The sequence below is a fragment of the Pelobates fuscus genome, chromosome 11, assembly GCF_036172605.1.
Source record: "Pelobates fuscus isolate aPelFus1 chromosome 11, aPelFus1.pri, whole genome shotgun sequence".
Classification (NCBI taxonomy): Eukaryota; Metazoa; Chordata; class Amphibia; order Anura; family Pelobatidae; genus Pelobates; species Pelobates fuscus.
Window position 1 is genome coordinate 106919114 of NC_086327.1, and position 27178 is coordinate 106946291.

At 39.8% G+C, this 27178-nt stretch overlaps 1 protein-coding gene across 1 annotated transcript in view; it reads left to right on the forward strand.

Annotated features, from left to right (window-relative positions):
* The window catches only part of LOC134577587 (ATPase family AAA domain-containing protein 3-B), a 54121-nt gene extending 27547 nt beyond the window's left edge, over window positions 1-26574 (forward strand). The window contains exons 8-16 of the mRNA XM_063436413.1: window positions 2520-2675; window positions 3285-3341; window positions 3932-4057; window positions 8768-8892; window positions 10062-10113; window positions 12556-12626; window positions 16255-16422; window positions 16939-17047; window positions 26048-26574. Coding sequence (XP_063292483.1) covers window positions 2520-2675; window positions 3285-3341; window positions 3932-4057; window positions 8768-8892; window positions 10062-10113; window positions 12556-12626; window positions 16255-16422; window positions 16939-17047; window positions 26048-26227 — 1044 coding nt within the window. The 3' untranslated portion in view covers window positions 26228-26574. The remainder of the gene's footprint in view (window positions 1-2519; window positions 2676-3284; window positions 3342-3931; window positions 4058-8767; window positions 8893-10061; window positions 10114-12555; window positions 12627-16254; window positions 16423-16938; window positions 17048-26047) is intronic.
* Window positions 26575-27178: the final 604 nt, after the last annotated feature.

The window sequence follows — 27178 nt, forward strand, 5'->3', positions numbered from 1 at the left end:
TTTCCGTTATATTTTACCATAGTGGGGCCTTTTCCTGATCTAGAACCCAAAGTGTATTTAACGTGGTTTTATGCCCAGTAGAAGAATTCCTTGCCATTTGAATGTAAACCAAGACTCATTTCAAGTTCTCTCCAGGAAGGAGGTAGGAACCTCATTCATGTGATTGTGTCTCTCTGACTACATTTTGAGCTCTGCTTCCATGATAGAATAGATTTATTGTGTTTAATGCCTTTTAATGGAGGCACTCTAACTACCGTAATCTCTACAGCCTGTTGTAGTGTATACGGTGCTAGAAGGTTGCAGAGATACTGTCCCCTCGTTCTGCGTCAAACAGTTTTTGTGAAATGTGACATAAAACCCTAGTCGCCTGTGGCCCTGGCCGTTCCCTCTGCATATTGCTAATAAGGATGTTTCACTTATGCATTAATAATGGTTTTACCTAAATTTGGGAAGCATTGATTGGCTCAGAGTGCCATGCCCTATAAGCTATTTATGGAATCTGTAAATTAACATAGAAACATAGAATGTGACTGCAGATAAGAACCATTCGGTCCATCTAGTCTGCCCAGCTTTCTAAATACTTTCATTAGTCCCTGGCCTTATCTTATAGTTAGGATAGCTTTATGCCTATCCCACGCATGCTTAAACTCCTTTACTGTGTTAACCTCTACCACTTCAGCTGGAAGGCTATCCCATGCATCCACTACCCTCTCAGTAAAGTAATACTTCCTTATATTATTTTTAAACCTTTGTCCCTCTAATTTTAGACTGTCCTCTTGTGGTAGTTCTCCTTCTTTTAAATATACTCTCCTCCTTTACTGTGTTGATTCCCTTTATGTATTTAAATGTTTCTATCATATCCCCCCGCCTCGTCTTTCCTCCAAGCTATACATGTTAAGATCCTTTAACCTTTCCTGGTAAGTTTTATCCTGCAATCCATGAACCAGTTTAGTAGCCCTTCTCTGAACTTTCTCTAACGTAAATTAAGTTTGTGTTTTTTTTTTCTGTTTTTTTCTTATATAAGGCCTTGCAGCAATTTTAATTTTTTTTCTTGCTTTATTGTGCATTTCATTTGCGCACATGCTGACATTGTCACATGGAAGATATTGCTAGCTCCTGACACTGCGGCTATTGGGGATTACCTTTCTCCTAATGCTCTTGCTAGCTGAGTGTCTTTGGAAACGGAATCCTTACTAGCTGGAGTGACATCATTGCTTTAATGGAGATGGCAGATATTTAATGTAAGTGATTCCAGGAGAAACAGACTGGCTGTGTCCTGTCATCCTGGCGCTAGCTGTTTTGAAAGTTTCCTGGCGCATACAGTACATTCTTTTTTTGTGTTTTGCATCGTGCTGTTTTTTGTGGGAAGCCTGGCACTGAAAATCTTGCATGACCCAGTGAGCTGGCAACCTTCGAACCGTCGGTCTTAAGCATACCCTTCCAAGAATACAGCATTTCACAACACATCTGAAGCCTGCTTTTATTCGGATATTGCAGTTGGCTCTTACTCGTGCGTTCTTTTAATTTTCTGCGCAGTAAAAACCGTAAAATATGTAATTATCACCTTACCTGAAAGATAAACAGTTTACCTTTTCTTATTTTTTATTTTTTTTATGTTTTCTTTGAATTTTGTAGCAGCCCTTTTATCTCTTCTTTCCATCTCTCGGGGCTTATTTTATAATGTTTTATAATGACCTTCTTTCTAATTTCAAAAAGCCACTGTATAATATTGACTTGGCTCCTCCATTGATCTTTTATGTAAAAGATATTCTATACTAATCATAAGAAGAAAAAAAAAAATCACCACTTCCTTTTTCTTCTTATTTCAATGAAAAAGTATCATGAGAAGGGTGTCAGACTAGAACTCTATGCTTCTAATAATATGATTTTACAGATAGTCACACCATATTGATGTGCTTCCTGTCGAAAATCGACATCCATCATTGGCTAGTAACAAGTTAAAGGTTTGCCCCCCTGATCAGGTACAATAACCTAACAAAAGGAACTGGCCATAGATCTCATTAAACGTTCAATACGTCATTCAACTGACTGTTGGCTGAACAAGAGATATAGCAAATCTGTGTAAACCTTCTGTACTGCAGAGCCAAAAGCACAGCGGTCAAATAATCAGGAGGGGAAGTAAAGAAGCTGTATTCTCCATTGATTCTAGACTGCAATGTGTTACTGGAGTGATGATGTTCTGGGTACATGGAAACACATATTCGTGATCAAGTTAGACCATTTGTGATTTCAGATGGCTTATTCACACGGCTAACAAATAATTCCTAACATTTTGGAACCAGACATTGGAGTGCAGGTTTATCCATTGAGGAGATCTTTGTATAAACTTAAACATCAATAAACTGTTTGTCATATATCTTTTAAAAGTCTTTTCAGGGGCCGTAAATCCTTAACACGTGGGGTTTGCCAATGAATGGTCTGTCTGTAATTCATATGACGCATTGATCGGTGTGTGTGTTTTTTTTTTTTAACTTGGTGATGTGGCGATCTCTTTACAGGCAGCAGGGTTAACAATACTTGCGTTGGGTGTCTACACCGCAAAGAATGCCACTGGTGTCGCTGGCCGATATATTGAAGCCCGTCTTGGCAAGCCATCCTTGGTTAGAGACACTTCCCGTATCACCGTGCTAGAGGCAGCAAAGCATCCTGTTAAAGTAAGCACATGGTATAAGTTGAAGACTCCTTGTAAAAAAAAAAAAAAATGTTTTAAGGGTCACGTCAGGTCTACACATGTTTTTAGATAAACATACATCAGTACCATCCATTATGTGGTTGACTTGATCCACGTTTAAGGTCAGATCACCCTAATGTCTTTTAGTCATGGTTTATACATAGCCTTTTAAAGTTGCAGGAGATCCATTTGCATTCTATGTTATTTATAAAGTGCCTTATTCATGCAACAAACAACTGTTCTGCTCCCAACATCCATTTTATGTTACAATTGTTGGCCAAACTTTGGACACTCAAATGTCATTCAGTCAGCTGATTGTCTCTTGTGGGCATCGTGCTAAATGTAGTTCCTGGAAGCTTAGCCATCCTTAAAAAGCAGTGATGGGTGACCTTGGTACCCCAAATATTTAAAGCACATTTCCCATGATGCTTAGCCAACTAGCCATGGTGCCCCAGATAAACAATTCTGCAAATATGAATTACAGCAGTTAGCCACCGCTGCTACACAGTTTTATATTATCAGTGCCTTATTCATGGTATTGATTAAACTTCTATGGTAACTTATTTTCCTCTCTCTGTTTTTTTTTTCGTAGGTGACGAAACGCATTTTCAGCAAGGTTCAGGATGCCTTAGAAGGTGTCGTTCTAAGTGTAAGTACCTAGTCCACTAATAAAAGTCAGAACTGTTTTAATTCAGGGATAGCTATATCACACAGGGGTGTATTCACTACAAAGTGCATTGAACAATCAGATTGCAACATTTTCGCCAAAGTAGCCGAATTGTCTCTTTTTCTAGGTTGGCTAGTTGTGCCTGGGGTTTGGACTGAAACATTGCTTATATTGTTGGGATAAACCTGTGTAATTTTAAAGCACCACATTTGTTTAAGATCCTCATCTTATAGGATCCAACATATTTAAGATGATTTTTAAGTCCACTATAAAAAAATATAGTTCTATTCATATAGTGTTTTCTCAAACATATTTTTACAGCAATTTCTATTAATGTGTGCAAATAGCTTCTTTGATGGCTTTATGTACATGCAATATATTGGGGCTCTCTCATAGAAATCTATGCTTGAATAGTTATACAATTAATATAAATCTTAACTGTCATGGAGGAGTCTAAAATGTGTTCTTTATGAAATATGGAAACTGTTGTTTTTTTTTTTTTATCTGCTCTATATTCTTCTCCCATTGGGCAAGAGCCAAGGATGATCAATGCATTTTCGACTTTCTTTCAGCCAAAACTGGAGGAGCGAGTGAGGGATATAGCAATTGCTACAAGAAACACAAAAAAGAATAAAGGTCTTTATAGAAACATTTTAATGTATGGCCCACCCGGTACTGGAAAAACTCTTTTTGCTAAGGTAGGTTTGGACTCGAGTTATGGTGGAAACGTTGTTTGTAAGATGACTGTACACAGTTGAAGTTATCCCTTTTTTTTTTGTTTTTTGTTAATACAGTTGCTACATAGGGGGGCTATGTATAAAGCGCAGTTGTGGGGCAAAGTTCTGTACGTGAAGCAAACATCATGAAACACTTACTTGGTTTCCATGGTGATAGTAAACCTTTTAGAACTTTGTCCCAGAATTTCTCTTTATGCAGAACCCTGCAGTTTAATGCACCATTCTATATCGGAGACATAAATGCAGGCTAGATCGCTCAGTGGATAAGACTCCAGTTGCATTATCTCAGTCACATTTTTGATTCCTGATAGTTGTCTCCGCCTTTCATTCTCCTGAGGTCAGTAAAATGAGTATTACGTTGGGTAACAAAATATAGACCCTAAGATGTACTTTCCTTGTTAAATACACTAATGTTATTACTATTATTATAAATTTAAATGAACACTTCAAGCACCATAACCACTACAGTGTGATGTGGTTATGGTGCCCCTTCCTCCACATTGTATGTAGTCAAACTGTTTTAGAACATTTTATCTGGGACCTACCGGGCGCCACTCCCCCCCTCCTCTACTTCATTTGGAGATTCCTCCAGCTCTACTGAGCTAAGCCCTGCAATACATATGTAGCTCATTGGCTGTGAGCATCAACTGATTGCTCACAGGCAATGAGGTAAGCCCACTGGATTTAGATCAGAGAGACTGAAGTGCTGTGTTTGAAGTAGTGTAGGTGGGGTAAGAAGTCAGAACTGTTCTAAAACATGCAATGTGGCGCCGTGAGGCCTGCTCTCTTACGTGATCCTTGGTCTGGAGCAAAATTTACCTGACCAAAGATCACTCTATTTTTCCAGCAGCATGTTCGCAATGTGATGTAATCTCCAGGCTCACGCTTGCAGTTAGCTTGTTAGAAGTTGGGCAGATGAAGTCTGATGCCGCATGGCTGCATTCAGAGTGGTGAACACGAGTTCCTGTTTCTCCTATTGCTCTGTCACCTTCTGGGGTCTTGATATATTTTGCAAAGACCCCAGATGGTGACGGCTCCGCAGGCAATCCGGTGGCCGTGAGCTGCTTTAAAACCAAATTAACTTATTGTTTTTGTCACGACTTATAAACTGTATCTCTTGTGTTCGTATTGATCATTTAAATAGACTAGTGTTGAATAGCATGGGGTGCCTTATTCATGTAAAATGTAGATTGCAGTAAAAAGAAAGCTTTATTAATCAATATAATCTGTTTGTATTGGATGTATTTATAATGGGTTTTTCAGCGTATCCCTTCGATGTGATTCCCCTTGTATTCATAGACCATCCCTACATATAGTTTCCTTTTGCTGCGTATTTTCAGTGTATTAGGAAGACGGCTTTTATTGATTTGTGGGACACGCTTTGCTGAGCTCGGTTAAAAATTCTGCGTGGTTTTCTCCTTAATTGAGAAATGGACTATATTTATGTGATCCACACCGCACATTGCTTTCTGGGATTGAAGGCACTTTCACCCCCCCACTCCAATACCCTCCCCAAAAGAAAGATATATGAGATTGCTCCCCAGTGGCCATTATAGAATGTTGAACAAGACCATTGATAGAACAGGGAATGAGAAATTGATGGTTTTTCAAGATCAAAAACCTTTTCCTTTGAATCACTTGGCTGTCAGAAATAAATGAAGCGTTATACACTTAGCTGCTTGCAAACCCACTTAAAGTTGCTTTTAAAATTTTCACTGCTTTAACAATTATTTTAATCTTACGAGCATTTGCAGTAGTCTTGAGCAAAAAGGATTTTGGCGAAGCTGTCATGTGATTGCAGCCTCTTCTCCCAATGCTCTGTAAACCATTGCTGTTATATAGTGATAATCCCATTGTATTTGTGTCTTTTATTTTTCATTTAGAAGTTATATGGTTAAATGTTTATGGGTCACGAGTTGCAAAGTGTCAGTAATAAATGCAGAGGGAAATGTTTTGTAGTGTTTATAATCACATGTGTTTTTAGCTGCTCCCTCCTTTTTGCTGTTATCATACGTGTCAAAAGACTGAGTGATTGGCGATAGATGACTATTTAGTGTGTGATGACCCAATATTTTTTAATGCATTGTATAGCAGATAAAAAAAAAAAAGTTCAGTCCTTGCATTGGGTTTAAATTACCAGGGTTCTGCATTGAGTGCTGTCCAGGCCAGCAGGATTGGGATTCAGCCAACATTTCTGCTTCCTTAACAGTGCTGGGGATTATGGGAGTTTTAGTTCACTTATTAGCAGAACTTCAACTCCCCAAATCCTTTGCTGTGAAGCTTCTCCTAATTATACAGATGACATCACTTACATTTGTATTTTGGAGCAAAATGGTGAACCATAGCATGTGGGAGGGAGGGAAAGAAAAGGTGAGTTTATGAGGCATACATATTACATCTGTGTGAATTCCCAGAGTGCCCCTTTAAGGGCAGAAGGTATTTGAAAAATAATTAGGGCATAAATTGAGAAAGATGGCAATAGAGTGTGCATGGCTGGAGGGGGATATGGTGTAAAGGAGGAGCGTGGCTGGAGGGGGATATGGTGTAAAGGAGGAGCGTGGCTGGGGGGGGGATATGGTGTAAAGGAGGAGCGTGGCTGGAGGGGGATATGGTGTAAAGGAGGAGCGTGGCTGGAGGGGGATATGGTGTAAAGGAGGAGCGTGGCTGGAGGGGGATATGGTGTAAAGGAGGAGCGTGGCTGGAGGGGGATATGGTGTAAAGGAGGAGCGTGGCTGGAGGGGGATATGGTGTAAAGGAGGAGCGTGGCTGGAGGGGGATATGGTGTAAAGGAGGAGCGTGGCTGGAGGGGGATATGGTGTAAAGGAGGAGCGTGGCTGGAGGGGGATATGGTGTAAAGGAGGAGCGTGGCTGGAGGGGGATATGGTGTAAAGGAGGAGCGTGGCTGGAGGGGGATATGGTGTAAAGGAGGAGCGTGGCTGGAGGGGGATATGGTGTAAAGGAGGAGCGTGGCTGGAGGGGGATATGGTGTAAAGGAGGAGCGTGGCTGGAGGGGGATATGGTGTAAAGGAGGAGCGTGGCTGGAGGGGGATATGGTGTAAAGGAGGAGCGTGGCTGGAGGGAGAATGGTGTAAAGGAGGAGCGTGGCTGGAGGGGGATATGGTGTAAAGGAGGAGCGTGGCTGGAGGGGGATATGGTGTAAAGGAGGAGCGTGGCTGGAGGGGGATATGGTGTAAAGGAGGAGCGTGGCTGGAGGGGGATATGGTGTAAAGGAGGAGCGTGGCTGGAGGGGGATATGGTGTAAAGGAGGAGCGTGGCTGGAGGGGGATATGGTGTAAAGAGGAGCGTGGCTGGAGGGGGATATGGTGTAAAGGAGGAGCGTGGCTGGAGGGGGATATGGTGTAAAGGAGGAGCGTGGCTGGAGGGGGATATGGTGTAAAGGAGGAGCGTGGCTGGAGGGGGATATGGTGTAAAGGAGGAGCGTGGCTGGAGGGGGATATGGTGTAAAGGAGGAGCGTGGCTGGAGGGGGATATGGTGTAAAGGAGGAGCGTGGCTGGAGGGGGATATGGTGTAAAGGAGGAGCGTGGCTGGAGGGGGATATGGTGTAAAGGAGGAGCGTGGCTGGAGGGGGATATGGTGTAAAGGAGGAGCGTGGCTGGAGGGGGATACGGTGTAAAGGAGGAGCGTGGCTGGAGGGGGATACGGTGTAAAGGAGGAGCGTGGCTGGAGGGGGATACGGTGTAAAGGAGGAGCGTGGCTGGAGGGGGATATGGTGTAAAGGAAGATCGTGGCTGGAGGGAGAATGGTGTAAAGGAGGAGCGTGGCTGGAGAGAGAATGGTGTAAAGGAGGAGCGTGGCTGGAGGGGGATATGGTGTAAAGGAGGAGCGTGGCTGGAGGGGGATATGGTGTAAAGGAGGAGCGTGGCTGGAGGGGGATATGGTGTAAAGGAGGAGCGTGGCTGGAGGGGGATATGGTGTAAAGGAGGAGCGTGGCTGGAGGGGGATATGGTGTAAAGGAGGAGCGTGGCTGGAGGGGGATATGGTGTAAAGGAGGAGCGTGGCTGGAGGGGGATATGGTGTAAAGGAGGAGCGTGGCTGGAGGGGGATATGGTGTAAAGGAGGAGCGTGGCTGGAGGGAGAATGGTGTAAAGGAGGAGCGTGGCTGGAGGGAGAATGGTGTAAAGGAGGAGCGTGGCTGGAGGGAGATATGGTGTAAAGGAGGAGCGTGGCTGGAGGGAGAATGGTGTAAAGGAGGAGCGTGGCTGGAGGGGGGACATGGTGTAAAGGAGGAGCGTGGCTGGAGGGGGATATGGTGTAAAGGAGGAGCGTGGCTGGAGGGGGATATGGTGTAAAGGAGGAGCGTGACTGGAGGGAGAATGGTGTAAAGGAGGAGCGTGGCTGAGGGGGGATATGGTGTAAAGGAGGAGCGTGGAAGGAGCGTGGCTGGAGGGGGGATATGGTGTAAAGGAGGAGCGTGGCTGCAGGAAATACATACAGTGGTAGATACCTATGAACTGGCATAACGAGAGCTGGATGTGGCTGGAGAAATCTAGAAAGCAATCTTTAAGGGAAAAAAATGCAAATATTTATGATAGAAATTTAAAATACATATATAAACACTTTTATATAAACAAATGAAAATGACAAACCGGTAGAATCCCTACGATTACGACTGTTAAATATTGATTAGACTACTTTGTGTTTCCACACAGAAATTAGCCGTGCATTCTGGCATGGATTACGCCATCATGACCGGAGGTGATGTTGCCCCCATGGGGCGAGAAGGAGTTACCGCAATGCATAAAGTTTTTGACTGGGCAAACACAAGCAAGAGAGGGTAAGTATAGCCGCAAATGCTAGAAAAAAATAATAATGGTAACTTTCATATGAGACATCTATAAACATTTTAGATGCTGAAGAGCACACAATACGGAGAAATTAGAGCAGGGGTGCCCAAAAGGTAGATGCCTAGATGTTTTAAAACTATAACTTCCATGATACCTTGACATTCTAAAAGCACGCAAAGCCTAATGGGAGTTATAGTTCTACAACATCTGGGGCTCTACCTTTTAGGCACCCCTGGAATAGTCAGGTTGACCCAGGGTGGTGATGCATGGCTCTCTCAGCTGTTGGTAAACTATAAATCCCACAATCCACTATTCCTTTAAGCCGCTGTAGACCTGCGGGTTAATGCAAAATGTCCTGGAGTCATGACTGTGATTTGTCTTTCTGAAAAGCAGACTGCTGTGAGCTCCCATTCTGCTATGTTAGCCTGACCCATATACTAAAATGGAAACTAGGGCATTTTCCTCTCGTAGGTGCGGAAAGACTTTCCTAAAATAGACACATGTGGGAAAAAGTCGGTGTTAACCCGATCGTGACTTCTGTTCTCTTGTTCAGTTCTTCTGTTGCACCATATTCTTGTCCTATTATCTAGTCCTTGGATATTCCATATTCCTGTCCTATTATCTAGTCCTGGGATATACCATATTCCTGTCCTATTATCTAGTCCTGGGATATACCATATTCCTGTCCTATTATCTAGTCCTTGGATATTCCATATTCCTGTCCTATTATCTAGTCCTGGGATATACCATATTCCTGTCCTATTATCTAGTCCTGGGATATACCATATTCCTGTCCTATTATCTAGTCCTGGGATATACCATATTCCTGTCCTATTATCTAGTCCTGGGATATACCATATTCCTGTCCTATTATCTAGTCCTGGGATATACCATATTCCTGTCCTATTATCTAGTCCTGGGATATATGTCCATTTACAGATATGTTTTCAAATGCAGGTTTTAGCCTCCTCTTGAATATGATAAAGGTGGATCAGTTGGTACTTAAATATTTCATCAATAGTCATCGTATGTGTTCCAATGTAATGTTACAATCAGCCAGTGATAGAACAGTCTCTGTGAAGACTCCCCTCATTTAGCCCAGGTACTTTACATCTTCTAATTTAACCGAATTAGCTTTTTCTTTCTTCCCCCTCCACAGCCTTCTGTTGTTCGTGGATGAAGCTGATGCATTTCTCAGGAAGAGATCCACGGTATGGTGTAGTGATTTTAGTAAATATTGCACTTACTCAGTACACCCATTGTACAGCGCTACGGAATCTGATGGCGCTATATAAATAATAAAATAATAATACTGTCCTTCAAAATCCTAACCTAATCCCTTGGTTTTTAGCCCATCTGCCGTAAACGAAAGTGCTGTATAAATTGCACAGTCTTTCATCTGTTTTTGTTTTTTTTACCATTAATTTTGTTTTTGAAACCAGCTGCCCATTTATTTCCCTGTTTTTCTTTTTACCTCGGCAAGAAAAGGGGGTGATGATGCTTGGACGTTAAATGGGCACAGTTTGCTGTGTTGATGATAGTCTCCCCTCCCCCCAATCCCTGTGGTAAAACTTTGAGCTTCTTTTTAGTCATAAAATCTTCAGAGAGGATTCAGTGTGTTGTTTTACCGAATATAAATGCACGTATGACTACAATAGATCATTGTATTGCATCCTTAATGATTTAGGCTTTACCTGGAATAATGGACTCCAGTATCTAGCTAAGAGTTGCAACTCAAATACAGCTATTGTGGCAATTAGGGTGAGACCTAATATGGAAATGTTCAAATAAATAGATTGCTCAAACTCCTCACTTAGTAACAGACTGACGGATGTACCTATGACATATATTACACTCCCGCCTCTGTCATCTTCAATGCCGCCATATTTAATGCAACATTAAATTGTAGTGTATGGGCGATCCTGCTATTTATTTCACTACATCTTTTATTATCTATTCTAAATGCATGACAAAAAGCTGAGAAAGATGATAAGGTAAAAAATATATGCTTCATTTAATGACCATATTAAAACGTGGGCTGCCACGATTGTGTCACTGTTGATTTCCAGGTTTCTTTTTGTTTGTTTGTTTGTTTTATATTCATTAAGGGATTCATTTTTTTTTTTTTAAACATTTATGATATAGCGATCCATTTTATGTTTGTTTTTGTTTTTTTTACATTTTGTTCTGACTTCTGTTTGTTTCCAAGTCACTCTAAGGCAGCTCGGACCCATAGTGTAATACTCTGACACGACCATGTGCGGTTTGACATTGTATCACCCTGAGCTGCCTTGCGCTTCCAAATATATACCCACACACTGAATCACTTTGAACTGCTTAAGAATGAATAAAAGAAGTTCTGGAAATGACACGTTTTGTCATGACAGAGAAAACAACTGAACAACTTTAGTTTGTGAATTAACAAAAAAAAAACTGCAGTAAATGTCATATATTCTATTGTAGTAAACGTATTTATTTATTTGAGTAGAGCTCTCTGCTTTAGGCATTATTAAATTATTTCAGGATTATGGTTGATTAAAATTACCATCGACGATCTGTGAGCTGGCACTGTATAGTAAAACGGCGATCTATGATCTGAGTGCAATACTGCATGATCGGCTCTCACAGTCTGTGCTTGTAAATTCTAATTAATTCTTCATGGCTTGCACAATATGTTTGAGCAGGCAAAAGGTAACACATATTGAATTATTAATATATCTAAAATTAAATAAAACGCTTATATTAGAGAATGATTGGAACCATGTTTTTGTTGTTTTTTAAAGACTGCATATTGTAGTAGTTATGGTGCAAGTTCCTCTATTTATTTTATCAAACTATTATTGAGCAACATAATGAAAACTGAAACTCTCCCAGTACCCAAACCCTCTCTATGCTTCCTTTTATAACATGTTCATGGAGATGAGGGATAATGAGTAAGAGATGAACCGTCACAGGTCTCTCTGTGTCCTGGGGTCTGTTGTCCCCAAACCTTCTGGTCCTTATACATAATCCACATATATACTTCTGTATGACCACTGGGTGCTCGGTGCGCTGGCTCAAATAGTTTGCTAGCTGTTTGTAAATTACCCAGGGTCCCCTGCCGTGTAAGACCATCTCATTGGCTGAATTTGTCAGCTGATCACTCACAGCCCAGCCCTGCACCTCTAAGTTTAACCCCTTAAGGACCAAACTTCTGGAATAAAAGGGAATCATGACATGTCACACATGTCATGTGTCCTTAAGGGGTTAATTTAAAGCTAAGAGCTTGAGGCTCTCGTGGAGGGGGTGGCTGACGTCCTGTGCATTCCAGGTAAGTAGTCAAACTGTTAGCAAGCATGCTTTAGTGCTTGAAGTGTTCCTTTAAAGAGGCCTTTTAATAGTGAGGTATTCACCGTTGCGGAGATCCGTTCCCTCTTCCTAGAAGTGATGTCTAGCCTTTGTCCTGCAGATATTTAAGAATCATGGGTAATGAAGTTCACAAATATTCGGAGTGTCAAGGTAAACAAGAGTTATTAAAATTCCTACATGTGCATGCTCCACTTTTCACAACTATAGAGGACTGCTGGAATATAATTTAATACCTCAAATATACTTGAATTAGCTACTTTTATCACCTTATCCTTTCAACCCCTTTCTGTCTTTTATCTATCCAGGAAAAGATCAGTGAAGATCTGCGGGCGACACTAAATGCCTTCCTTTACAGAACAGGGGAACAAAGTAACAAGTAAGTGCCGTTGCAAATACCAGGCTCTGCAAAAACTAACTAGTATTTGGATAGGAGAGTGTAGTATGCAACCATTAATAGAGTATTGGGATTTGCAGTCCAGTCACAGGTTATCAAACCTTTTATGTTACATATTTCCCATTTTACAAATGCCAGTTTAGCCACAGGGGACATCTTTAAATGGTACCCTCTGATCTACCAGTATTTCCTGTGTATTGCTTGCATGGTTTGTTCCTTTGATGTGTTTTACATGTTTTGTTTTTTTTGTGTGTGTGTGACGGTGTGTTCTAGATATTACTAGCCAACTAATTATTAATATTTTCTGTTATCCTTACATATCCTTGAGTGCTAGGTCATTTAATTGAACATTTCATGTGACTAGCAGCTCCTTGCATTTTTCCGGATATCTAAGGATATCTGTGGTTTATACATTTTTCAGCTCATTTTTTGTTTTTGTTTTTTGTTCTTTGTTGGTTTCACTGTTTAGCATTCAGCAGGACAGTTTTTTTTTTTTTTCATTTGCAACGTGGCTTTAATTTTAATGTCCATTTGTGGCCTCCATTTCTTGCTAATCACCTGGTTTGCAGAGACATTAAATACGAACTTTAAACGTTCTATTTCCACGTTACAGTGTGCAAAGAAATCTGTCCAACTATCGATGCATAATGATCTGCTTGCAGTTCACATGCATCCACTATTGCTCTAAACGATCGCCATTATTTTATTAAATAAGGAATGGTTTACAACCCGTGTATGAATCCTGTGATATTGAAGGAGTTAAGTGGGAGACGCTGTCCTGTCCCTGCTGCGGGTAGATTAATGCCTCGCGATAAAGTCTTTTTGTACCATAATGAGCCATGCTAATGGGCCAGCTTGTTAAAATGACATGCATTCTGTGCACAGTATAGGTAATGAAATACAAGCAACAAATAAGGAGCTGCCAGATTATAATTCAGCTGGTTTTATTGGTACTGGAAGCCACAGCGAGGGACGTTTTGATATAAAATATGTAATATTTTGAGGTTCATTTCAAGTCATTTCTATTTTTGTTATGGATAAAAAATCCGCTCCAAACTATTTAACCGTTTTCTACAAATGTTGGTTACTTATAGTGTAATCCAATATTCAATTTCTTCCAATAGGCAGATGCTCACGATGACCAATATTTGTCTAGTGGTTAAAATGAAAACGGTTTCTTAGAAGGAACTTGGCCAGTACTACGTATATTGTATTTTACATTTTTTACACTTGAGCAATATGTAATATAGCAAAGAGATCGATATCGATAGAAAACAAACTTAATAAATGGTTGTGTGTGTGTGTCTCAATAAAGGCTCATAGACATAGTTGTGGACATTCTACATTCTGGTTAGTCTGTGAATCATTGGCAAAAAAAAAAATTATTTAGTTCAAATGCATTGTGATTTAAGTATTTTTTTAGTAATCTGCTCCTATAGACCTCCGAGATATGCATGGCTTGCGGCAAAATGCGATCTCCGCAGAGTAAGACCATTGCAGAGCATTTCTACCGATGCATCTCTTCTCGATTACTATTGAATTCTTTTTTATGGGCTTGTTTAAATTAGAGCAAAACAAATTCTCGCATTGGACATAACTTGTAGTTTAGGCATTTTAGACATATGTGAATGCACTGGTGATGGCCCTGATGAGCTAAATAAAGTGGGGGGGTGGGAGGGCGAACGAAGAATACGACATGACGACATGTTACCTGGTGGCTGCCTCCCTTGGCCAAATCATTTACACCAATCATGGATTTGATGGAGAAATTCCAGTGTAATGCAGTGAATGTCGCTACAGTGTGCTAGGGTCTAGAGCTACCTGATAAGAAAAAACATGTTTAGGATTTCAGTGAGAAATGAGAATTGGTGCGGTCTAGTTTTCACATATAATTGAGAAAAATAAAAATAGTTATTGGTGCAGAAAGATGGTAAATGGGTCATTAAAAGAGAGCAGGTAATTTGAATTAATTCTGGAGCAAAATTGGTGTAATTGAAATCTTTTTTTATTATTATATAAGTGTATCAAAAAAAGTACTAGGTGGAAGTACTTCTTCACCCCGAGATTTACAAAAAAAAAATGTGTATTCTAAAAGGCAATCCTTAATAGTTTTTTTTGTTTGTTTGTTTTTGTTTTTTGTGGTGCTAAGTAATAGATGGTCTACTCTAGACATACAGTAAATATAACACCAGTTCGAACTTACTAGAACAAGATGTAGTGACCGCCCTGTTTTAAAAGAACTTCAAATTGGAAGAATTAAGTGGTCCTTGGATCTCTCCTTATCCTTATAGATGTAAAAAGCTGGATCTCTGGTCTATGAAGTTTTAGCTAATAAGCTTTTTACCGGCATGGACTCACTCTCCTTTTTCAACTTTATTATCACAATGTTACTTTGATAGTTCTGTCCAGTTCCATTGTTAGCATGTAGCACTGCAGTATACCTTGTTGTTTAGTCTGTGAAAGAGAACACAAGTTTCACAATGTTATTGAAAGTGGTTTGTTCTCTGTATGGTGGCTCCTTTAAAAATGACCTATTGTAAAGGTGTGTTTCTTAAATAAAAGGATCAAAGCCGGCACTATAAATCTTTATTTCTGGCACTTTGCGTAAGGACAGATGTCTTTTATTAGGTAGTAATTTAATATGGTCTGAAGTGGCTGTTGAAGTCAATGGGAGCTTTCCTCCAATAACTACTGGAATGGCCACTGCAGTCATTTCTGAATTACCCCTTAGAGAGCTTGCTAAATGTTTTATGCTTGGATATTCAGAGGTCAAAGCCATAAAATTCAACTTGCTGATGATTAGAAAGTGTAACCCTATGGGTGCCTGGGTATATCTGCCTACAATATTTACAAAATCATGTATTCTTTTACATGCTTAATGGTCACACGTAATTGTGGCAGAGTTGTATGTTTGGCATTTCTTGGCATAATTAAATGTAATACCACAAAGCATGTGTGATATCATTGTAAGTGTGTGTGTGTGTGTGTGTGTATTTTTGTAGACAAAACCAACTTGGGGTTTTTCACAAAAGCTTGATTTGTTGGGAACTCAGAGTGAATATTGTATTTTAGGATAAAAAAGCGTAGAAAATTTTGCCATTTTTGTCCAAATTTTGAAATCCACCTTGAATTCATGACCGTTCACACTTTAGTGAATAACTTTGGCAAAGTGTAATGGTTTTCTAGAACCCTGGAGAGGTTAATCACACATGCGGGGAAACTAGCCACCCAGTGCACAGTTGGTTTATCAGTGTACACCAATTTCATGTACACCGCTGAATGACATGCCTCCATTGTTGGGCCATACTGCCCTGTACCCTGCTCCAAACTTCCAGCTAATTCTGATGATATGCCGAATGATGCTTCTGACTGTTCTAAAATGCATTATGTTGTGCAGTTAACAAGAATGACTGATCATTCAGTGTCCTGTTTGTCAAAGCAGAAACAGAGTAGTGCTAAGATAAAAGGCTAGATTTGGAATCGTTCACCATAGAAACCAACAATATTGTCCATTGTGTCTTTCAAGATGGTTCAGCCTGTTATGAAATGTTTCAGTTCTGCGTAAGCAGAGTGTTTTTTTGTAACTTGTTCTTTGTTTCAAAATCCCCAGGTTTATGTTGGTATTGGCAAGCAACCAGCCTGAACAGTTTGACTGGGCAATAAATGATCGAATAGATGAGATTGTCAACTTCGCTCTTCCAGGACTGGAGGAGAGAGAGCGTCTTGTTAGACTTTACTTTGATAAATACGTCTTAAAACCTGCATCGGAAGGCAAGCAGTAAGTATGCACAGTTGACGGTTTAACCATTTTGCAAAGAAAAAGTGGCTAGTGTAAATTTTATATAGCATAAATTGGTACTTCACCCTACAATTCCATTGATGTGCAAGACCACTTCCCTCTTCTATCCCCGCCATGTCTCCCTCAAAGGCACTTTGTACAGCATAAGCGTCTCCGAGCAGTAAACTCTTATTGAAACTGCTGAGGACCGCACTGATAAGGAACGCTGTCTCTGGCGTGCCACTTGGCTGTCTAATTGTGGATAGCTAAATGTCACTGGACTAAATATCCCTTAAATTCCTTATCTTACTTATTTATGGGGTTTGTAGTCCAGTTGCAGTTAGCAGGCTTAAGCCGAAATTGTGGCTTGTGAGACATCGGAATTGTTCAAACATTTTGTATCTTGTCATTTCTTTGTCTTCAAAGTAAGGTTTAAACCTATTGGATGTACATTGTGAACATCACCCAAGTGTTGGATCAAATATATTTGTATGTATCTTCCTTCTCTATTCTCAGACGTTTAAAACTTGCCCAATTCGACTACGGGAAAAAGTGCTCTGAACTTGCAACGCTGACTGAAGGCATGTCAGGCAGAGAGATTTCCAAACTCGGAGTAGCATGGCAGGTGAGATGGAAGTTGATTTGTCAATAAAGTTTTGTGTTTTTATTTTGTTTTGTTTTTTGTTTTTTTATTTTGAATGGACATTGGGGAGATGTCAACACTGGGTGCAGTCTGTGCCTGATTTATCTTCCACGTCTTCTTGATGTAAAGGAAAAAAGAAAAGTATAGAATATTGCATGATGGCTTTAGGTCTGTTTTTCATCTGTGAATCCATATCATTTCCAATTTGTTCCAATCACAAACGTGTTGACTATGCGTTGAGGATTCTGATTCAAAGGTTTTTTTGTACCAAATCCACAGCCCTAATGGGATCCTCCCTTCACTTGTATATAGTGTCTGCTTTAAATGGCTTCTTTGTTTGTTTTTTTTAAACTATAACTTTGTCATGTCCTCCAAGTATTGGGCACCAGCGTAGGTTGGTGGGAATAAATTCCTCTTTAATACTAAGCTGGTGACCTGTAACATGCGTACAGCCAAGAATGCAATGTATTTGTCTCTGCGCATTGAACTGCGTGTATTATGGGGCAAAACCAGTGTTACATTGCATTGCACAGACCCGGAGAAACATGTTCTGTATCCTTCCTTTCAATCTTTATATTTTCTTGCACTTTTACCGAGACCATGTGTAGACATATCGTTTAGCTGATAATGGGAGCTAGGCCAATCTGCACCATTCAGTGTAGCAGATTATTAAAAGGATGCATGACCATATACTCTGACTAGGTGGGTTTTTAGAGAGACTTTGCAGAGGATAACTCAACACCTATGTTAATTGCAGAAAATTGCTAATTTTGTAAAAAGTTGTATTTATTATTTATTTATTTTTTTGGGAACACTTTTTTTTTAATTGTTGATATTTTTTTTTTCTTTATTTCTTGTGCATAATTGATGCTGGTTATTTATACAAGCTATGAATACAAAATATGTATGTCCCATGATTCCTTGTGCATACCCCTGCCCGAATGAATACACACCAGGCTGCCTGTCTATCACTCAGGCTGGCCCAGCGAGGGCAGGACATGCAGGGAGCACTGTTCAGTGCTTTCAACAGGTTCCTAGTGCCCTGAACATAGGCAAACACATTTTAGGAACAGCTCGTGCATTGATTGTGTGAACAGTTCCTTGGTGTTCCCAAAAGCGGGATGGCGGGGCTGTCCTGACGAAATCGGAAATCTTATGAGGCATGCTTGTGGACAGCTAGATTCTAAATGGTATCATGATGCCTGTTTATGTGGGTCATCTTGGGAGGATGGTGGTACCTGCACATGCCTCCGCTTTCTAGCCCCCATATTAGACACTTTTACAATCGTCATGGTCAACACAAACAATTGTTACCCACAAATAGACAGATGTACAAATATATACCATGTGGTAAAAATAAGTCATTCTACTTCCCTGGTGTTGTAGCTCCCTTGGAAATTGTACTCAAACTTAATATTTACAAAAAAAAAACTAAAGAATCTGGTGTATTTAGGAGAGAAAGACACACTACATCATTTTAGTAAAGGTCTCACAAAAATGTTTTCAAATTATTTATGTCCAAAATACTCCATTAAAGGAAAACGTATTTTTTCCTTCTTTTTACAAAAAGTGCAGTTTTCTATAGAAATTGGCACGATTAGAAATGTACCTTGTTATTCCCCCCTGGCTGTCAATCAAGCAACCAGTCCTGTTACTTCCTGGTTGCTTAGCTCAGTGGAACATGACTCTGAAGGCGTTGCCAGGAGCACCCACCTTGCAAAGACTTCTCATAAAGCTCCATTGGGAAGACTGTGATTGGGCAGCCACAGAAAACCTGTGCTGGGTTAGATGGGGAGGGCTTACAAAGGCAGCAGACAAACGATCTGCAGCTTTTGCAAGATGTTTTTAGATGTACCCTTAATGTAATATAATTAAACGTTTACATGTTTTATTTTTTAATAGAGGTACACTAAACAGGCAGTTATATTTTTATTTGGGCAGTGCGGTTTCCCTTTAAGGTCTATGAGGATTTTTTTTTGTAGACACAATCATTTTTTTCAGCAGATTGTGATCCTTTCAAAAGCTCATCAAAAAAATTACGTTGGGGGGGCCTTAATCTGAACCTTCTGCTTCTTTGAATCCTTGAATATCAATAATCCCCTATGCCTTTTATGTACTTAGGATCACTTTCTAACATCTAACAATGCTCCTATGCATACTTTGTGGTTTTTAACCGGGATTGTGTGGAAAAGAAATAAAGCTTTACAGTTCTAATGTCTAATTTCTCCAACCGTTTTAATCCAATTGCCACACGCAGTCTATCAAGAATTTCGATTTGTATTATTTTCGGTTCTGCTGCTTTTTTTTTGGTTATTTACATAGGATTCCTTTTTTGTTTGTGTTTTTTTTTTTTTTTTCCTCCCTTGGGTGACGGAAAAAAAACTAAATAATATTGTTAAAAGGGAAAGGACGCGAGCAGGCAAATGATACTGCGCCGGCCGATTGAGCTCAGGCAGCTCAGCGTCTATGACAAATTGCAGAAAATGACTTTGCAGAGCAACATTTTAAGATGATTATCTCCGCTGGGTGGATAACCATTTACATTAGTGAGGGCCGAAGTGTGGTAAGCCTCGGTGCTGCTGCCGCATTGAACGAAAGCGTTTACATTGACTGTCTCCCCGTAGACTGCTTTGCCTTTTGTCAGGCTCAGGTTGATTGTAAGAAGCAATTTATTCCTGGCTCTGCAGTAGATGCGTAGCGCGTGGATCAGGGGTGCCACTGCAGGATAGATTTTAAAAGCAGCGTTAATGGCGCTACTGGGGAGAGAATGGAAGGGGAAAGACTGTTCATTGCAGCTGTGACAAAGCAACCTGTTTTACAAGACTCTATGTAAAGACAATATATTGGTTCGTTACATATGCAACTCTTTGCATAAAACAACTTGCCTTTAAAGAGATTCCTTTTACTAGAGTGATTAACCCCTGGCAGGGTACTACAATATGACCATTTTTTCACATGGAAAGCCGAATTGACCCTTTAGCTATTTTTTGCAAAATGAATACTCTGTGGCTTATTTGAAAACTGTTAAAAGCCGTATATACAATTTCTGGCTAAATATCTGTATTTTCATTATTATACGATTTTATACGAGAAATTAGTGTGATATTAAAACTTTATCTTGATACAGTCCTGCTAACTTGCAGATCTCACAGGTTGCATTTGGACTGGGGAGAACTAATATGGCTTGTGGGTGATGACTGAGCTCGATCCAATTTTTTTTTTTTGGATGGCCAGGATGCATACAGTGGTCCTTACTTTTAGCACCAGATAGAAGCCCGCTGGCACTTAGAAGAAGCCTTTGGTAAAGAAGAGAGCTTTCACCCTGGTCATGCTGGTACTGTTCAAGTTAACGGAACAGTGCTAATTATTTATTCCTTTAAAAAAAAAAAAGCTATAATCTTAGTTTTCTATACTGTAAGATATATTGGTTAGCGTACTTTAGAAGACTTACCATATATAATAGGCTTATCATATTGGCTTCCACTATCACTCAGAGGAGGCACCAAAATGTAAAAAGCATAATAAATACTATATAATTAAGTGATGATTAAATGATTTATTTGAAATCATCATGCATTTGAAGCAGAAAAAGGGTAGATGGCAGAGCTGTTTAAAAAAAGAAAAAAAAGTGTGTCCATTATTTTAGCATTGTTAGTAAGATCCAATTTTCTTAAATGTGGCAATATGTACATATTTAAAATGTTACTATTACTAGCACTTATTTTCCAGATTTTCCCCACAATGTCTACATTTTTATGAATTGTCTTCTATTATTTACTTGCATTAATCCTTATCGTATGTAACAAATAAACAGCCGTACATTTTCTTTAAATGCGTGTAATGCCACAAACCCTGTTTTGACCTATTCTCACCAGATGATTTCAGGACTGTATTTTAAATACACCTCCCTGTGTGTCTGGGCAAGTGTACCTGGTGTCTGAATAATCCGCAAGATCTCGAATGATCGATCCAGTAATATTCCTCATGTCGGAGAGACCGATTTGCTTTGTATTGTTGCTGTGTATTGTTATGCAAGGCTTGATGGAATTGTTCTATTGGATTGTGTTTGTGTCTTTCCCTTTGCGCTGATAAACACTGCATAATTTATTAGTGCACAGTAAATTAAGAAGCAAATGGTAACCTCGGCACCCTGCCGAGAAGGAGAATCTGTCCATATGAATACATTAACTATGTTCACATAACCTAGAGCTTTGTCCCCCGGTCTGCTCTGAGAGAGTAACCTTGTTAAAGGGTATCACGCCTTCTAGCTCGGCTGAAGAGTTGCTTTGTCAGCCAAGTCTGCGGAAATGGGTTTACATGTGCGCAGGGGGAGATAAAATGTATGAATATGAATGAGACGGGACGCTGGGTTCAGTACGCCAGCAGCTAGCTCTCATCAGAGACAGCCACTCTTCTCTCTCGTCATCTTTCCCATCCCTCCCTCTCTACCCCCTCCTCTTGTTTCCATGCCCATCCGCTTTCCCCTGTCAGGAAGGGACCCCGCAACTCGGCTATTTTTAGAAAGTCATTCAGAAAAGCATCCAAGCGCAAAGCCTGGCAGTGTTCAGCGGCTGGATGCAGGGATGCTCTGATGGCTTGCGAGGGATGCACAGTTTTTTAGGTATTAGGTGCAGAATGCGATGCTAGCAGCCACTACTGCGCCTTCGTCTTACTTGGAAACATTAACCCCTTCACTGCTGGAATCTCCATACACCCTATTAATACATCACATTCCAATGTTTTGCATGTCAACACTGGTATAAAAAAAAAAGTGTGTGTGTGGGGGGGGGGGGGGGTAAATCGGTGCCATCACACTGCGTCGTTCAGCTGTTACTGTGAAATATCTCTAATCTTGGTTTAATTAAAATGCCATAATGGTTTTTATAACCGTACATACAGGGCGAGATTTACTAAGGGTGTGAATGTAAGAGAGGTTTGACTATGGTCCAGGTATGTTTGCTTTACTGGACAAATCTAAATCATGTTTTAGCCTCCCAAGCTATGATTTTATTTTTCTTTCCTATTTAACAAAGCTTAATTCTCTGCTTGAATTCTGGTTGGTGATTTGTCTTAATCTGTATGAATTAGGGGTTAAACAATAAGGTTTATAGTCATTACAGGGGAATTCCTGCTCGAAATCTTGATGATAGGATTAGTAAAGGGTGTTAATGTTTTCTTGTTCGCCTGTTCCTAAATAATGCAGGGCTGGACAGCTTTGTAGAAACAGAGGTGGGGGATTCGATTGCTTAATTCTTATAAAACCCCCATATTCAGCTTTACAAAACCATTCTTAAGAGGGCAAGGAAATCCCCTGAAAATTTAGCTTTCTTTGCAGTAAGGGCTATGCAATTCTAAGGAACTGGCATCTGTGATGTAGAATTTATCTGCAGTGTACGTCAAAGGATGCACCACTGTTTTATACGTTGGCATTTCGTGAAATTTCAATAGAACACTTGATAGTTGGTTAACAGCTGTAATTGGGTTTAGAGATTTAAATGTTTTTTTTCTAGTTGACAAAGGCTCTGCAGAGTAAAGTTCATTTTCTGCATTTCTCACTCAAAAATATATATTTGATCACATTGCTACAGTATTTTCAAAGTTGATCCCACCTCGTTCCTGGTGGCACAGTTTATTCACCCCAAAAATGGCGCCTGTCATTTTAACTGTGAATACTGACATATTCTGCTATCACTATTGTTGTGCTATGTTAAGAGGAGTATGTTGGGTATAAAATGAGCAGAACCACTCCTGCAGGGTGCCCCAAGCATTATCAAGGTTCTTTTCTGAAGTTGGTATTCAGAATTCAAACTTAAAGGAACACTATAGCGTTGGTAATGCTAACCTGAATTCCTAACACTTGAGAGTCATTCTCCCTACCTCTAAATCAGTGTCATCTGTCCTTCCTCTTTCCCCCAGCAAAAAATAAATACATTTTAAAAGTTTTGCTTACCTTATTCAAACACAGAGGCTCCCTCGACACTACTAACCTCCCATCCCCTTCTGACGTCACCCTCCGTGAGTGTCCAGTCCAATGCTTCTCTTAGAGGAGCATTTGGAACCTAATGCACATGCACTACGCACGCATTCAAAATTCCCAATAGAAAAGTATTATGTCAATGCTTTCCTACGGGTTTTTCGTGTCACATTACGGTGTTTTGTTCCACGGAAGCACCTGTAGTGGAGGAGTTAACCCTGCAATGTCACATTGAAGACAGAGACACTGCACCCAGACCACTTTATCTCAATGAAGTGGTCTAGGTGACTATAGTGTTCCTTTAAAGGCCAAAATAGCTGAACTGGGAAAATTCTGTCGGCAATGCTTACAGTTAAACTATCTTGGCCTAAAGTTTAAAATTCACATAAAAACATGGAATGTGACGGCAGATAAGAACCATTCGGCCCACCTAGTCTGCCCAATTTTCTAAATACTTTCATTAGTCCCTGGCCTTATCTTATAGTTAGGATAGCCTTATGCCTATCCCACGCATGCTTAAACTCCTTTACTGTGTTAACCTCTACCACTTCAGCTGGAAGGCTATTCCATGCATCCACTACACTCTCAGTAAAGTAATACTTCCTGATATTATTTTTGAACCTTTGCCCCTCTAATTTAAGACTGTCCTCTTGTTGTTTTAGTTTTTCTTTTCTTAAATATAATCTCCTCCTTTACTTACATTGAATTTTCAACTATAATGATATTTATTTTTTCCCCATCTTTTTTTCACTATGATTTCCACTTAAAATAAAGGTGCCAATCTTGTTATCTAGCGAATTTGAATCCGTAATGTTAGCCACACATTTACACAGCTAGTTCAGTATAACCTTAACCAGGGACCCCCTTTTAAAATGTCCGCATTTGCAATGCTCATGTCTTGAATAACAGAAGTGGTCCGCATTGGGTTATGAATGGCTGTGGTAGATGATATACCAGGAGATTGTTATGGGAATGCCCTTGTCTATTTGCTGCTTACTGCAGACTGGGTTTTATTATACATTTTATTGTATAGATTGCGCTGTGCACCTCACATTTTGTAACCAGCTGTAAACATCCATTGTGCTTGCTATAATTGTATTACAATGACAACCTATTAGTCGAATGGCTTTGAGCATCTGGTTTTCTATGCAAGAAGCAACCACAACCTGTAGCCAATATCCCCTCATGCTGTTCTTTGGTTTAGTGCAGTATTTAAACGCGGGGAAGCGATAATGTGATCCCTGCAGATTCTAAAGCGCTTTTGCGTGTAGTATTTTTTTTTAATTTCATAATGGATTCTGACCCGCACATAATTCAACCTGCGTCTGGGACAGATAATGTGACTTTTTTTCCTATTCCATAAAGTGTCAAAGGTTCCACGTCTTATAAATGTGTCGTTCTTTTTAACCTTCGTTGAAGGATGAAGGGAGGGGGGATTCTCTCCCTTTCCCGTTAATCCACATTACACAGTCAGTGCACTGAAAAATCCCTCTAGAAAGCAGTTTGCGGGGAGGCTGGGCCTTTTCACCTGGCTAATGCCATTTACACAATTGGTTGGCTGTATGTTAATATTCCAGATTCCCAGGCATTCACCAGCAGAATTGCACTTCCATTAAGCAGAGCACTTGTTCACCTCATTAACCACTGCAAAGGCCGCCCTGAAAATTGACACATTTTGCAAGCTGCTGTCACCGTGCACCACGTCTGGTGTTTACAATTGTGCTGTGGCCAGCTTAGTTTATTTTCCCTGCAGTGCAAGGAAGAGGGCGGGGGGTTCTTGCTCTTTAAATTGACAGGCGTCACAATGATACACTGCAGTAGTTTTAAACCCCTATTTTCAGTTTGGAAGGGCCTGTCTCTTCCTTGATAAATCATTCCCAACTAACACTGCTCCCCTCAAGCCTTAGAGATGGCATGAGCCCTTGTAGTGGGGGCTGTGTGACTGTGGCAGACAGGTGGGCATGTATGTTTCGAAGACCATTTATATTTGTCTCTTCATATATTTAACTCTCCAAGTAAATTTTCCTTAAGAAATGAAAGATTACAGTTAAAGCTTATTTTGTGTGAAGTTTATTTTTTGAGTTCTAGTGACCCAGGTTTAAAAAATAGGGGGACGGTTCCATTTCAGCCATTTTGTCTGTCTTTAATTTGTTTCTGTCTGCTACATTCTGTACATTAACACACGTGGTTTTACCTTGCTTCCTTTAAACATTAAGTCGTGCTTACGAATATATGGTTTTAAGTCAAAAAGAAACCAAAATTTTAAAAAATGATTAGCTGAGAAGGGGACTGTCTCCTCTCACGATATTTAATATTATGTTCACCTATTCCCTATAATTGGCAAATAAATTTTTATAGCATCTGGAAAAAATCACGCACATCTTCTGATGTCAGAGGTTTATTATTTATTGATGAGAGCATTAATGTAAGTGTTTCCAAAATGGTGAGAACTTACATTAGATGCTTATGGGTGGCAGATTCTATACCAATAGTAAGTGACTTGTGTAATTATTTTTATTTATTTTATTTTTTAGTTTGGTGTGTAGTTTTGTTTTTTTTCTTCCCTGGTAAATATATATAGTACATTCTAGTATTCTGTTAAATTATTTGACACTAATGCTCTTAGACTTAGAAGAATGTATAGGTATTTTTTTCAATACGTTTTGCTCGGTGTTTTTTGTTTTTGTTTTTTTAACCTATGTAGATTAGATTATATTTCCTTGTTTTGTTTTTTGTTTTGGGGGGGGTGTGGTGGTGTTGTTTTCATTTTGTTTTTTCCAATTATAATAAAAACACAATACATTAACCCGTAATCCAGAGGCAGGACATTTTCATCACTGCAGTCCAATCCTAATCCAGTGAAGTCCTCAGACTTTTTTGTTTGATCAGATGCTATTCACGGACTAAAGGTCCTTTTTCAGGATTGGTAAATTTGAGAATTGCTTTGTGTTTTTAAACTTAAGGCTCTGTGCATGACTTATTTTTTATTTTATTTTTTTTCAACCCAGGCGGCTGCTTACGCCTCCGAAGATGGCATTCTGACCGAAGAAATGATTGACGCTCGTGTAGCTGACGCAATCCGCCAGCATCAGCAGAAAATGGAATGGCTTAAGGCAGAGGGTAAAGATGAAAGCAAAGAATCCAGAAAAAATCCTTTACAGCCGCTCCTTCAGGGTACCCCTGTTTGACAGCACTACTAGAAAAAAAAATGCCTGAACTGCCTCAATCTTCTGTCCACAAGTGAAATGCCAATAGCTGCCGTTTACAGCCCCCGATATTAACCTCTGCGTCCAGTGAAGTCACGGGAGCATAGTGGAAGACTTTTTCAGCAGCAGGTTACAGGAAACCATAGATGAATACTCAGAAGTTCCTTACTTCCATTTCACTTTTCATTCCCTAACGAACTCATTCGTCCTTTTTATATTCTTTTTAGGGTAATTGTGATTATTAATATATTATGTGAAAATGGATCATTTTGTTTTAAAACTTAATTAAGCTGTTGCAATAAAATAATCCCTGGTGGAATGGAGAGGATCATTTTGTTGTTGTGTTCATAATTTTTTTTGAAAAACAAAAACTCCTTTTATCTCGCGAGCGTATAGAAATGTTTTAAAGTAATCCACTATGCAGGATATTTGAGTGCTCTTTGCAGAGCTGTTTTTTCCCAGCATAGACTCCCGTTTAACAATAACGAAATTAAACCAGCGGCTGCTATCTTTCACACTGCAGAGGTTTGCGATTTGATAGCTGGCTGATCAACATGGCAAATGTACCGGACAACAGTAGAACCAGTAGTCACATAACAATGCTATATAAATTTGTGTTAATTACCTGAAAAAGATACCTTCACAAGAACCCTGTATCTATGTACGTACACTGTGCTAGCCAATTGAGGTTGTAATACAAAAAATACAGTTTAACTAACTGGAGAGGAGTTCGCGTACAAACGTTAAATACTCTATAAACAAATCAAAAGTATCTTGAATACTTTTTTTTTTTTTTACTTTCTATTCTTCAGTTATTAGCATCACCTGTTCTTGAAAAAAAGCAAGGTTACTTACTAAAGTAAGAATCCAAAGTGAATTTCAAATTTAAGGCCAACGTTGGTGTACAAGAAGCATTGCTGAATTATAGATTTT